Here is a 14,718-nt window from a genome sequence, read left to right on the forward strand (position 1 = left end):
ACCCTGGAGAAAGGCCAAGACTGAAGATTCTAAGACTCATCTAGAAGAGTAGTTCTCCACCGGGAAAGATTTTGCTCCCAGGGGACATTTGGCAATGCTTGGAGACATTCTTGGTGGTCACACTGAGGAGAACGTTACTTGGCATCTAGTGGGTGTAGGCCAGATATGCTGCTAAACCATCTTGTAGTGCATAGGATAGCTCCTCCCAACAAAGAATTATCCAGGCCAAATGTCATGAGTGCCAAAGTTGAGACACCCTGATCTAGAGAGGGAGCATCAGTATATCCTTCAGAGAAATGACACCAGGCAAGGGAGAGTGTGTGAAACCATCATTCAAAAGGCAAGGACTTCTTAACAATAACTACATTTAAGAGGTGTAAGTATAAACTAGAACTAGCATGGGAAACAGTTTGTTGGCTTATTCATTCACCAAATCTTTATTGAATAGCTGATATATGAGGTGCTAAATGTTGGGGATACAGTAGTGTCTTCATAGAGCTTATGTTCTAGTGGAGGGTGACAGATCATTAACAATTAAATAGATAATTATTAGGTGACAAAGTAGATAATGGAGAGGAAGTAGGACCTGGCATGGGAAGAGCATAGAGGGATGCTTTGGATGGGGTGGTGAGTGAAGGTATCTGAGGAGGTGACATTTGGGCTAAAAAGTAGAAGAAGGGGAGCCAGGGACAGCAAAATCTAGAATGATTCTGTTATGGATTCCAAGGGAGAAGGAGACTTAAGAAAGTACCAAAAGCCACAAAGAGGTCCAACAGGAATGCCTGTACATTTGTTAATTAAGAGGACACCTGAGCCCTTTAAACCTGCAATCTTAGTAAATAAAATAAATAAATAAAATAATAATTTTAAACGTTCTAATCTTCATTCTTGAGAAAGGGGGAAAAAAGTGAGTTTGAGATTTGAGGAATTTTAGGCAGCCCCGGAGGGGACCCCAGTGGAGTTCTGTCGGAATATGTCAAGCACTTGCTCTTCTCGACAATTTTCTCCACAAAAATTAGACATCCCCATGCAACACTCAAAACAACACAGTGACGGAATGCAAATGCTAATATTAATCATACCTTTTCTTTCCTTTCTTCCCCAGGCTTCACAAGGCTTGCTGCTCAGGCAGTATCTATTGTAATCAGCAAGTTACCTACGGTGATTGCATGTTTGCCTCCCCCAATTAAATACTTCTTTTTTCTGTCTGAGAGAAAAATGCCAAAAAACTTTGTTGAATTGAAGAAAGCTAGCCTTCTTGTCTGGAACTTGATTGTAATTATATGTCGGATATTTGAGGATGGAAACACTGTGGAACTTTTAACAGGTGCCTCCCTTGACAGAGGGAGTAAAGAGAAACTTGGTTTAATCTGTGTGTGTTTGGAAAGCATCATGGGAAAGCAGACAAGTGGCCCTAATCGCATGACCCAGAAGGTCATACAGAGCATCGAGCAGGAAAAACCCAACTGGCTTGAGAGCCAATTGGTGAAAGCAAGGAAACTGAGCACCGAATGGTAAGGCGATGTTTTTCTCTCACTGAATTTCATCAGATCACATTCACAATAACAAAATCACCAATAAACAACAACAAAAGACTGGGAGATAGGCAACAGTGGTTGTTTTATTAACTTCATGGGAACTTTGACGAATACAGAAAAAGATAAATATCCCATTAAAAACAGGATTATCAGACATTCCTTGTTTTATTAAAATTTGAACCCCATTGACATGCTGGAACATTATACCTGTTTAGTCACCATCTTAAGGTTTCTGATAAAAAGGGTGGTAGTTAAACCCGAGAGAATTTGGTTTCATTCCTTTTCAGTGCACAAACAGGTATCTCGTGGATAGCCTGGAGCATTTTGTAAATGGATTGGCCATGGAGATTAAATTAAGAAGGAATTAATGGATATAAAAGGCTTTTTATTGCTTTCTGTGTACCTGATTGTCAAAAAGGTACACATTTTTCATCTGGTAATGTAAGAATCCCAGAGGGCAACTGGGGCATATCACACTCGAGCTATAAACACACCCAGCTGTTTCTGTATGAAAATGTCAGCCTTCTCATAGGTTTGTCACCAAGAACTAAGTGATTTGTGGTATTGCTAAGATTTTTAAGGGTCCCTGATGAATTTAAATATGTACATAGAGTACTCCTGTCTTAAAATTAGTCTTCACTTTTGAACTGCATGATATTGATAAAGGAATTATAGTTCATATGGCCTACAGATCACTAAGCCAGCCCTTTCTCAGACCACTCACACACACACACACACACACACACACACACACACACACTGTCCCCCCATTCTTTTAAAATCTCCTCATGTCACTAGCAGATACTATTTTAACTCTGCCTGAAACGACTAAAAGTTGTTACTTTCCTTAGTATGTGGTAGTGACAAAGAGCTCAGGCTTTGGAATCGGATGGCCAAAAATGAATCCCTTGTGAGCAGGCCATCTTGGGCAAATTATGGAATCTCTCAAAACCTCATTTTCAGTGGTGGTACCAAGCTGGTGGGAGTGGTTTTGAAAAACTAAATAACATTCATAAAGTTTTTAGCATCAAGCTTAGAACTAGTAAGCATTTATTATTTATAAACTCTTGTTAAAATACATTGCACTCACTGGTATTATGATAATGAATATTCGTTTCTGGTTTGTATTAATCAGTAAGACTTCATATTAATCCAAATGGAAAAATCTCAGTAATGGTGATTTTCCTGGTCCTGTCATAGGGACTTGTAGAAATTTACTTCTGGGGTGTCCTGTGGGTAGGAATAACAACAGCAGTCAGGCAAATGCTTAGTAATGCTAAAAACAGCCTTCTTAATCTTTACATTTGCATTCAATACCAACTGGCGGCTATTGAAATCAATGAATGAAAGATTAAGGCCAGATGTCATATCCTCAGCTTTGGTTACAAAAAGAGAGGGGGGAAAAAGAATAAAAATAGTGGATTATAAAGTTAAATTTATGATACTTTTGATTTAGGGGTCCCTCTATCAATAAGATCAGTGTAAAGTCATGTCTCTGCTATACACCTGGGGCCACATACGGGACTCCATTAATAAAATTTTAATAAAATTAATAAAATTTTTCCTTTAAAGTTTATTTAAATTCTTTATAAACAGCACGAACACATCTGATACCTCCTATATAGGGATTTGTCTAGCTATATTTGACTGATTAGTTATCTGCTGCAACATGCATCCAAAATGAAGAATTGCTGATCTTTTAAAAATATTTTACATATTGATTAAAAAAAAATGTTTTACAGTCCTAAGTTCCTGAATGTGTACGAGTATGTAATTAGCACAATGCTATGTCTTTCTCAGTTTCTGGAAAATATATAAGAGTTCAGATTTAAAGTTATTTCTTATATGTATCTGAAACGGTAGATTTGACTTATTAACTCACATTAGGTCATCTCTTCCAGGATTTAATGGGCACTGTAGGAATGTACTTCTTGATTCTGATTTCAGATTGATTATCTATTATATAAGTGAACTTCTCCCTCTGCATAGTTTTCCCGAATCGATGATCATTTAGTTTCTAGATCTATGCCATAAAGGAAAATGTATTTTAAACCCCAATGTCTGTGTATAGGTGAGGGGCTGCATTGGCTTTACCATAATTATTTTAAGTTTGGGAATGTAACCATTTAAACTGAAATAGTTCTGTTAGGGTAATCAAAATTTTAATTCCCCCTGGTGATTATCTTGGAACGACACAATATCCTTTAGGTAGATTTCTTTTCACTAGCATTCAGATTTAACTTTGATTTTATGGAAATTGTGAAAAGACCTGTAGTAGAAAGGTGGCAGGCAGCTGTTAAGCACTGCTTGTCTTGCGTACTGCCTGAAAGCATTACTATTCATTAAAATAACCTTCACTTTGTAGTAACACTCAAGCTGTAAACAGTCAACTTAGATTCTGGAGAACACACAGCCCCAAAAGTAAAGAAATGTCTGTCTTTGCAAAGTAATTTGTCGAGTTGAAGATTATTGTTTTTCATCATGGTGACCCTGACTTGGCTGGCTGGGTGCATATACAGATTAAGATTAATGCAGTTATTCCTTGGCTAAGGTCTGCCTCTTTCAGGGCACATTCTCCCTAATGACATGATTGATAGGCAGTCCCAAATCCAGAGAGGAACTCATTAATCATGGCATTGACTGAATCCAATCATTTGCTTCACCTGCACAGTGATGGACAGGAAAGGATACAATTCAGGGGCTGACACTGAGACACTCTTTCGTCAGAGGGCCTTAACTTTTTCAATGTCAGCCTGTACAAAACCTGACAAATTTTGCTTGCAACCTGTATGCAGCTTCAAAAAGATATTTACAAACTTCTTTTATTGCAACAGGGTCTCTTTTGTTTGTTTGAAGATTTACTGTAGCTAACGAATACGTCTAAGAGTAGGATTCACTTTATTTTTTGCAAGCTTTACACAGTTGTAAAGTTTTTTTTTTTTTTTAAGAAAGATGTTTTGAAGCTACATGTGGAAGCAATATAAAAGTTAATGTCCAGCAGCTGGGTATCATTTGGTTCAGTCTTCAGGTCAGCAGCACTTACTCTTAGCAGAACTAATTTTATAATCATGGCAAAATCTCAGTAATGAACTACAGTATATAGCTGATTACACCACAGTAAATTTCATTTAGTCTGCGGAACAGTGGAAAACCATGCATTTTCTTAAGAATACTTAGATTGCAAAGCCTAACATGATCCTAACAGCAATGTAATAAGAAAAGTGGTATGGGATATATATCATGTACATTGAATATCATGATTTCTTTTGCACTGGTATGTCTGGAGTTTTGTTGTTTTTTTTTTAAATTTATGTCATTCAACGTTACTATCTGAATAATGTTTTATTAATAACAAGAAATGTTTCACAAATACAAGTTGCATATTCCAGGATGGCCATGATAGACCCTTTTCCTGAAGAATAATCAGGGTAGTCGCTTTTGCTAGGTATCCTTACCAAGAAGAAAACAAGGTTGGGGGTGGTGCGAGGGGAGAGGCCATATATTTTTAAAGGCAACAGGTGTCAAAAGGCCAATTTAAAATATCCAGTGGTAAGCATGCTGCCAGTGAGCGCCCAGCCTTTATTTAGCATAATAGGCTCCCCCTTTTGACACTTTAATTAGTCTTTAATGTGTTCCAAAGACAGGTGTAAAAAGGAATCTACAAAAGACAGAATACCAAAGCTCTTTCAGGCATCAAAGATACTTTTTATCCTCAAAGAAAAAATACAAATTATTTCTTACATGTTCTTAAAAAGAAATGTTTTGTTTTCATCCCATGATTATAGCAATTTCAACAATTGCAGTAATGGGAAAATGTTTTATAGATAGGAGTAAAAATGCAATAAAGAACTGTTTTAAAGAAACGATTCAATTTTTAAAAATGCTTTCAGGTGCTTAGTTCTGCGGCTCCGTTTCTATGCTCAGGGGCGGTTTGGGAAAGCTTACCTATTTGAGCGGTCTTTATGGTGCTTTGAATATGAGATTTACATCGACTCTCTGCGCTCAATCTCTTTGATTATTTTCCATCTTTACAATTCTTCACCACTGATACTTCTATGCTTTCTTTGTACTTAGTGCGTTTATGACAATAGAGAAAAGCACAGCCTTAGAAGAAGGAGAAAGTGCTCTTGAACCGACTGAGCAGAAAATAAACATGATGGTCCTGGATATCTGCCACAAACCAGGTGGCAGCGAGTACCTGCGGCAAATTTATCACATCATGCGGCTCAATGAGGTAGGGAAACGGCCTTTTTACCGAGCAATTAGGTGTGTACTGGCCTGAGGCAGCGTCTGCTGGCAGCTAAGGGTTAGTCAAGGAGGTGATAATACTTCTTAAAGTCAATACCAAACTCAATATTGCATTATTAATAGAATCTATTCAGCCCCGGCTGTTCTGCATTTGTATAGCAGAAGCCTCACCGAAACAATGTAGGTTTTATTTATATGGTTTAAACAATAACACGGCTCATAAACTCAGTTCAGTTCTGAATTGTATAGACTAGACCTGGAGTTTGGGAATTGTGTGTTTGTGACTGTTAAACTGATGTTAAGATCTGCTGTTTGTGAAATGATGAATTTTCCGGAGAGAGAGGTACTTCTCCTACAGACGTCATACTTGTCAGGTGAAGCTGTAGATTTCTTCCATAATGAGAAAACTTAAGAAGAATATTGAACCATAGTAGGGCGCAGCTCGCTTAACCCAAGAAAATGCATTAATGCATGGGCACTGGTTAGGGCCGATGTCATGCTTATATGCGTCTCTGCTGGGTGAAGTCTCTGACCTTGCATGTTTCTGGCCGTTTGAGCAAAAATGTAAAGAGCGGGTATCTCAGCTGTGGACTTGGAACAATACAAGTGTACTAACTTCATCAGGTTTTTAATTTGAGCATTTGTACCTGAATTAGAGCGTGACATCTAATGTGAATTAGAATCATGTTTTTTAGCTGCAAATGCACGAATGTAATTTTTCAGAATACTAGAAATTCTAAAGTGTGAGTAATGGGAAGCTACAGTGTTTTATCTCATTGGGGTAGGCCTTAAAAACGATAAATTTCCGAGGAGTGAATTAAATCCTACAACAGCATTTTACAACTCAGTTACATAAATGTTCTTTCGGCTACCGTTTACCTGAAAGTTACCTCAAGTAAATTTTGTTTCTTGGCTTTCCTAGAGCTAATCAACCAGTCAATAAACAGGTGATGTAATAGTGCATTCAATGATCGCCTGAGAGGGTGTGAGGGATTTGCTGTTAGGAGAAATGGCCCTGTCCCTGAGGCACTAGAGCGCAGTATATAATTGTTTAGCAAGTAACACAACCTATTCCCTTTTGCTAACGGTCCCTCATAATTCGTTTAGGGTTTCTATGTGGGGATCTCAGGAGCTCCTGGCCTTGGCTAAGAGAAAGACCACCGTTGTGAAATCATGGCCTTCATTGGCTTGGCCACATGGCCACCCAGATGGGCTTAAGTAACCATGGTGATTACTGAGGAACAGATGTTGCAGGAAGATTACCCTCAGATTTTTAGGAACGTGGCGTTCCCAGAGTTCTGAGAACAGTCACGGCTGGGAGAGATTGCCAACCAGATAGACCAGTCCACTCCTTAAAAGCCCTTAACGTGAAAAAGATCAGTGATCACCAGTAAGCAAAATTAAGCCGGGATATTTCCTGGCTGGCAGCCGCCTGTTCTAGTCAGGAAATCGAAAGGCTGTTTTCCGGGCAGGGTTTGTGGACCCCTGAGGCCGTGAGCTCCGAGCGAGGATCTTTCTTTACCTACCACCGAGTACCTTTACGGTTGGCCACACTGCTTATCACGTGGCTCGTCGGGCTAAATGCTTGCTGACTGTGCGCGGGGAGAAGCCTCGCGGCGACGTGGAAGTGGCCTCCTGGGAGGTGAGGCTGGACCAGACAAAGGAGTGAGCCCTTTGCCCCGGGACTGCCAGAGCCGGTAGCCCGCGACAAACTCAACGCCTGCACTAGGCGCCCAGCGTCGCCCTCGCCGCGGCGTTTCCACGGAAACGCCGTTTCCACGGAAGCGCCGTGACGCTGGGGGGCGCAGTTGCGCCGGGAGGCGTGGTCGCTTGCGGGGCCGAGCTGTGAGTCTTGGGCGTTTTCAGGGGACCTGCTGAATGTGCTTAAAACGAGAGCATAAATACGCGGGCATTTACAAGCGCAGGCCTGGGCGAGGGGCCGATTGAGTGTGCCACCGAGTCCTAGCGAATTACGCGAGGAAAGGGGTTGAAGAGTGTGGGTGTTTGAGATACGGGGGGATGTCGGAGCATCGAAGTCCGGTGGGTAGTTGAAGAACCCGGCCACGGGCAAAGACGAGGGAGGCCTGCTTAGAGATTCTGGTGGCCTCGCTGAGGGTGGTAGTTGAGGTCATGGGACCTCATGAAATGGCGGGTAGGGAAATACGCATGTAACTGCACAGGGAGGGGGTTTAAGAAAGGATGTTCAAAGAAGAACGTCTCTTTTCTAAAGAAATAAATCACCTTAGCAGTAAATCCGGTTAAAGCGACAGCACAAAAAATCGGGTTTTTGAGAAGGGGTGGTGACCAGAGTGACAAGATAGTGGAAAGGTCAGCGAAATTAAGAAGGGAGAAAACACCGTTGTGTTCCCAACTTGCAACATAGCACTTGATCTTTCTTGAATTGTGGAGCAACGACAACAAAAAAGCCAAATGTAGCGGTGTAAGGGGAACTCAGTTGAAACAGATTGTTATTAGCAAACAAAGCAGTTGTTCTTGTTAGAATCTTTTACTCCTTTTTAAATTTTTACATTCAGAAACCATAATGGAGAGAAATTTTATTTTTGTATAAAAATCTAAATCACCCCGCCTGGTGGCTCAGTGGGTGAAAGCCTCTGCCTTCGGCTGAGGTGGTTCCTGGGATCGAGCCCCACATCGGGCTCTCTGCTCAGCAGGGAGCCTGCTTCCTCCTCTCTCTCTGCCTGCCTCTCTGCCTACTTGTGATCTCTCTCTGTCAAATAAATAAATAAAATCTTAAAAAAAAATCTAAATCTAGACATAACCTTCTTTTCTGGTGGTTTTATTAATCTAATAATACTTAGGAGTCTTCTGTGTGTGGATGATGCTACACAATTCATCTAAGGAGACGTGGTCCACAATGAGCAAATTTAAGAAGTGATTATCATAGTTAAGTAGTGGTTGCTTTTGATGTTGAGGATTTTAGGATCTAAAATTTACCTTCCTGGATGAGTACAGTGGGCGTTCTCTGTTCAGGAAATTATATTACAGAGGTAGAGGAGAAAGCACAGTGCACCAAGATGGAAGGCGTGGCTCCTCACTCAGATCCTACCACTCACCCCTGTGTAACCTCAGGCTCATCTGTGACCTTTCAGAGCCAACTGCAGAATGTGGTGTGGGCTAGAGTTACTCAAAAACTTTCACGTGCCTGCCAGTCTCCTGGGGTGGTGAGATTCTGTTTGTCTAACAAGTTCCCAGGCTGACTGGGCTGGTCTGGGCGCCAGACTTCAAGTAGCAAGGGTTTTCCAGATGACCTCTGAAGTTCTTTTCAGCTCTAATGTTCTCTCTCTGGTCCTACTCTTGAAGAAAAAGTTATATTTTGACATACTGGAGAATTTTTATATTAATTTCTTAAATGACTTACTAATAGTAAGTATTTGATGGTTTACACAGGAACCTTAACGTCATTTTAATGGTCGTCTTCCAGAAAGAGTCTAATAACAGATTAAGATCATTCACCTTTTTTACTTATGAATGGAAAAGGAAATATAAAGCAGTAGATTAACTTTTTTGCCCAGGCTGCCACTGGCAGTTGGGGGATTAGAATTACATACATTGAGCTTCATTTGAACCTTGATATTTTTTCAGTCCACAGCATGGAAATAGAGTTTAGAAGTTTGAATTATAATTAATTTACATAAAGGAAGATTGCAGTGAAATAGCAAAGTACTTAGCACTCTGCTGAGCAGAGAGTAGGTAACAACTGCGCTTAGTGAATGAACGAGCAATCTTGTACTGTGAGGAATCATGCATCTGAGTTAAGTTTTGGTAACCAGACATGTTAACGCGTGAACCCATAAGAAGACAATGCCTGTTTAAAAGATTCTGATATATCAAGCATACATTCATTATGTGAGAATTTGTTAAATGATTTTCCGATCTATCCTGTATATTAGGTGAACCTGTTTTTGATGGGTTTATTGCAATGCTGATTGGTATTCTGCTATGTTTCTTCTGAAAATGTATTTTGTCCTGAGGCAAGTAATATACTGTAATCGAGCAAATGTGCTGAAAGGGTAGATTTGGATATTGATCAGTGTATTTTTAAAGAGAATATATGCTTCCCACTATCACGACTTGTAATTTTTTTTTCCCCTTGAAGGAATATTTAAAAGAACAGCTGTTTTCTATGAATGGTTCAGAGGAAAAGCCATTACCCATCAGACCTTTAAAGACGACCTTGAGGAGTGTGGAAGATCAGCCTTCTGCCTTTAACCCTTTCCAGGTGTACAAGGCATTTAGTGAAAACATGCTAGATCAGGTATGTGGAAAATAGTAAAGTTAACTTAAACGTGTGGGTTTTTTTTTTTCACATAAATAAAAGAAAAAAGTGCTTTGTGTTTGAGTATTTATAAGCTCCCTCCCCCCACCCCGGGAAGCAAAGGGCCTTGTTTATTTATGTGGTCTTTATTTATGTGGTCTGCATGAATTGACTTTGGAAAAGTTATTTTATCTTCTTTCTCTTTGTCAAACTGATTCATATGTTTGGTCTGTATAATTTAACTTTTGACCAGGTCAGTTCACCATGGGCAGAGGGAACATCTGTTTGGCTGTGTCTAGAAAAGGCCTGAAAAAGCAGGCATTTCGTAATGGTCTCCTCCCTTGCTGCTCGCCCCTATCCCCAATCCACCCACTCAACGCCTTGCAGTTTTTATGAATTTATCTAACTTATCAGAGAAATAATAAGAGTTTACAACTAATTATAAATAAAGCCTCGAGCTCCTATTTTAAGTGGCATGAGATAGATTTCCCTTTTTATAATTCTAAACATATTCCTGCATTTCAAATTAATTTGCAAATGATCTTAAAGTCTGGATATTTGGAATAAAGGTAATGTAATAAATACCACACGTTTTTAATGTCAGAATATGCAGTTGTTTAAGCTACCTACTTCAATCATTACATTAAAAAGGTCAAATTAAAGCCAAAGCATTTTAAATCTAAAGTTGTTTTTGCTTTGTTTATTCTCTTGGTGAATAAAAAAGGAAAAAGTCTCCTGACAGACGCTTCCAACCAACAGGGCAGAAGAGAAGGATTGCTTGACCTAGAGCTCTGAGGAAAATAAGAATTAAAACAATGGCCTAATTCGGGATGCAGATAATATTTTTGCCATGCCTGTTAAAACCCTAGTCTACATTCATCAATACTGTAGTAGAATAAGACCTTCAATGCTGACAACCTGGGGCAGAATTCTCCTGCTCTATGACAGGATTGTGGTGCTCCATTAATCAGCAGGTGACAGGGCATAGTTCTTAGAGGATTTTAAACATTGGCCTGGACTCTTATTATCAAAACTGTTTAGTTTTAAGGAATGCAAGCATCTATAATACTTGAAAACCAAATATATTGTGTAAGTTTGAGTATGTTGGCTGCTTCTCTATGTTGTGCATTAGAGTGCTCCAAACCATAAATAATCATTGTAGCTGTTAAATTAGCCTCACTGTGTTTAAATAAATGGCATGTTTTATTCTGTTGTGAATTATGAGATTATCTTTCACAGCAATTTTTCTCCTTACTCTGTTGTGAAATTACCTACTAAATGAGAAAAGAGAATGTTATTTACATTTACAGGTTGTTCTAATTTCCCCTTTAAATTATTTTCTTAACCAAAAATATCATTATTTTCACACTCTAATTAAGCGGTGTCTTGTACTTTGAGTCATAGCACTTCTAAGTCTTTTTTTCATCAAATTTCTGGGTGCTAAGGAATAAAAACTATCACTCGATAGATGAAAAAGTTGCCAGTTATTTCACTTTTCTTCTCAAAGAGTCACCCTCTCAGGGAAACTTGTTGGGCAAATGCCATTAGCACTTGGGAAGAATAACGACTCAAGAAATTGATTTATATTTTTATAAATAATGACTACATCCCCAAATGGATTTATAAATTAATTGCTGTCTTATTGGAATAAAAACCTTCTTCTGTGGACATGATTGATGTTATCTGTCTAAGTCCTTGTTCCGGACCCCCCTCCTTCTTAGTTAGTCTATCACAGCTGGAGCTTTAATTTACTGATCATATTAACTCTGATTAATAACTAACAATAGCGTGTTCTCATTTATCAACAGTCAGCCATCACAAAATGGAACTGGAATTGGTCAAACTTGCTGCCAAATTATCTGGGACTGGATAAGATGACCTTCAGTGTACTGCTCAAAAACAGGTAATGAGATTTGTGATTTGGGGGATCTGGTTGGGGGAAAAGGGCATATATATATATATATATATGTATATATATATATATATATATATCCTTTATATATTAGTTACATAAAGAGAGACCTGTGTGAAAGTATACCATGTATATTCTGTAAATGCTGTTTTTCCATAGTATTTACAAAAGGCAGTACAAAATTTTTCTGAGATGAAATTAGTCCGTTTTAGTCCAAATTTTAAATATGTTTGACTTCGTGTTTATAATAGTTTTGCACTGTGCACACCAAAAGTTATCAACTTGAATGTCCTTGTACTATTTTGTATTTGTTGATAATAATTTAATGAATGCATACAAAAATGCCAAGCCAAATCAAGCAGTCTAATCAGGGAAACATATCCTAAAATCATCATGATTGAATTTTTTGCTTTGAAGCCAGTTATTTTGGTACTTTGTTGCTATAGTTTGTTACATGTTATTTTATACACACACCCATACACACATGCATGCATGTACACACATACACACACACAGCCCAGGACAATCTAATAAAATGGTACCGTGATTTTTGCCTGGGAACCTACACATGCAATTTATTTTGTATGAAAGTATAAATATTTCCTTTATATTTTGGATCTATTAACAAGGATTTTAAAATACTTCAAAGTCTTGACTGAAAACCAAAAGGTGTAATCTTTAAAAATTGGATTTCTCTATCTGGTATGACATTTTCATCTAAGGTAAATATGTGTGCAACTTTTTTATTCAAGTATCATTTGTTTGCTTATAGTTCAGTATGAGAAGTATTCTCTATATAATCTTTATGATGTAGACTGTATTTCTATATCTTTTCAATACAAATATTAAATACCATTTTTTCCTGAAAGACCATAATGACTGTGACGTAATAGAATCGTCAAATCATCCTTGACAAATCTGGGTACATATGAGAAAATACAAAGGGGGGAGATACCTGGTATTTCCAATAATTTCCCAGATAGAGGTTTAAAAAAGGCAGCTTTATTGTCAGTAAAACCTGTCATTTAGGTGTATGGTCACAGTGGTGTTCCTAATATTTCACTCCTGAATGAAGCTTTCCTACTCATCATGGACAAAGCCAAACAATGGAGCTTTCCCATCAAGGATAGCCTTCTCCCAGCAAGCTCAGCACCTGGCAGGCAGTAGTTGAGAAATGTCCCCCAGACCTGCTCCTATCCTCTCTGAAAGTTGCCTGGGAGACATCAGGTGGGAGTGGTAGAGGAGAGACCAGGTCTTCTGTTGAGTCTGTGGTTATATAATGTTTATACAATGTTACATATCTATCTGGAAACAAACTAGGAACGAGGAGTCAGTTTTCTCCTGCTCTTTTAAAATTTCAAGAGTTGATGTAGGTTAACTGTATTCTGTATTACTAAATTTTTTCAGCCTTGAATTGCTGTTTCTAATCCACCAAATTGTACTTCGGGGGCAACACATCCCTCAAACCTTTCTGCATTTGCTACGTATAATATTCACTTGAGATGAATTTTTTACAAAATTCCATGTTATTTTTGTATAAAACTTTAGATACATTTCAGTTAAGACAATGCCTAAATGCCTAACTAAAGTCTCTTTCCCTGAGAGAGAGCACATGCAAGAGTCAGCTGGGAGAAAAGGACTCCCACAGATTTAGCCAGAAGTATCAGTTAAAAACACTTCTCTTGGAAAAGGGTCATGAATATTTAATAGTAACAGCTAGGCTATCACCTTAATAAGAACCTTGGAACCTTAAAGAATGGTATGAAAAGTATTCCACTTCAAGCTGCTATATACTATGAGCTGTAGTGAATGAACATAATCTGCCTTAGAAGGATGTGGGACACCTGAGAGTTTTAATTATTTTTTAGGACTTTCCCATTTATTTTAATAATGTAATTTATGTGACTTAATTAATTGAACAGGTAAGGAAATCATTTCTGTTATTTTTTTCTAAGAGACTTTTTTGTTTGAACTTACTTGAAAATGCTGATTTTTTTGTTTTTAAGTAGTGAATTGGGTTTTTGACAACATGGCTATCTAAAACCATACATTTGACAGTGAGACAACAGAACACCGAGCTTTAGAATGAGCGTTATGGTTTTTACCCTACATTCACAAGTGATTTGTTTTTTTTTAGATTTTATTTATTTATCTGACAGAGATAACAAGCAGGCAGAGAGGCAGGCAGAGAGAGAGAGGAGGAAGCAGACTCCCCACCGAGCAGAGAGCCCAATGTGGGGCTCGATCCCAGAACCCTGGGATCATGACCTAAGCCAAAGGCAGAGGCTTTAACTCACTGAGCCACCCAGGTGCCCCACAAGTGATATTTCTTATGAACTATTGTGATTTCGGGAGGTAGGCAGAGCCAAAAGAAAACCTACAGCAGTTCTGCTGAATATGCTCAGTTCTTTTTCTCAGACCTGGCAATTAAACTTGTTCTTTTTCTTTCTTTACTTGGTAGAATGTTTATACTAATCTATCCCTGCACTGTGGTTCAAGCATGTATATGGGGCTTCAAATGTTGTCTGAGGACATAGTGTTACAAACAATACTGAACTCAAATACACATATGAAAAAAGTTGAGGAGAAGGGAGTCCTTTCTATTTACCTTCTAAGTCTTTTATGCCTGTCTTCAAATTTTACAGCATAAACAGACCATCCGTGGACTTAACCCTCTAGAGACTTCAAGCGTAGAAATCGTCTAGACTTACTCTCTAGAGAACAAGCCTAGAGTGTTCCAGAAC

General features: G+C 38.6%; 1 protein-coding gene across 1 annotated transcript in view; it reads left to right on the plus strand.

Annotated features, from left to right (window-relative positions):
* Positions 1-14,718, plus strand: part of KIAA0825 (KIAA0825 ortholog) — a 406,891-nt gene that overhangs the window by 191,201 nt on the left and 200,972 nt on the right. The window contains exons 17-20 of the mRNA XM_032335741.1: positions 1,106-1,514; positions 5,613-5,772; positions 9,904-10,062; positions 11,871-11,965. Coding sequence (XP_032191632.1) covers positions 1,106-1,514; positions 5,613-5,772; positions 9,904-10,062; positions 11,871-11,965 — 823 coding nt within the window. The remainder of the gene's footprint in view (positions 1-1,105; positions 1,515-5,612; positions 5,773-9,903; positions 10,063-11,870; positions 11,966-14,718) is intronic.

Source organism: Mustela erminea, chromosome 3 (genome assembly GCF_009829155.1).
Source record: "Mustela erminea isolate mMusErm1 chromosome 3, mMusErm1.Pri, whole genome shotgun sequence".
In the NCBI taxonomy this organism is placed as follows: Eukaryota; Metazoa; Chordata; class Mammalia; order Carnivora; family Mustelidae; genus Mustela; species Mustela erminea.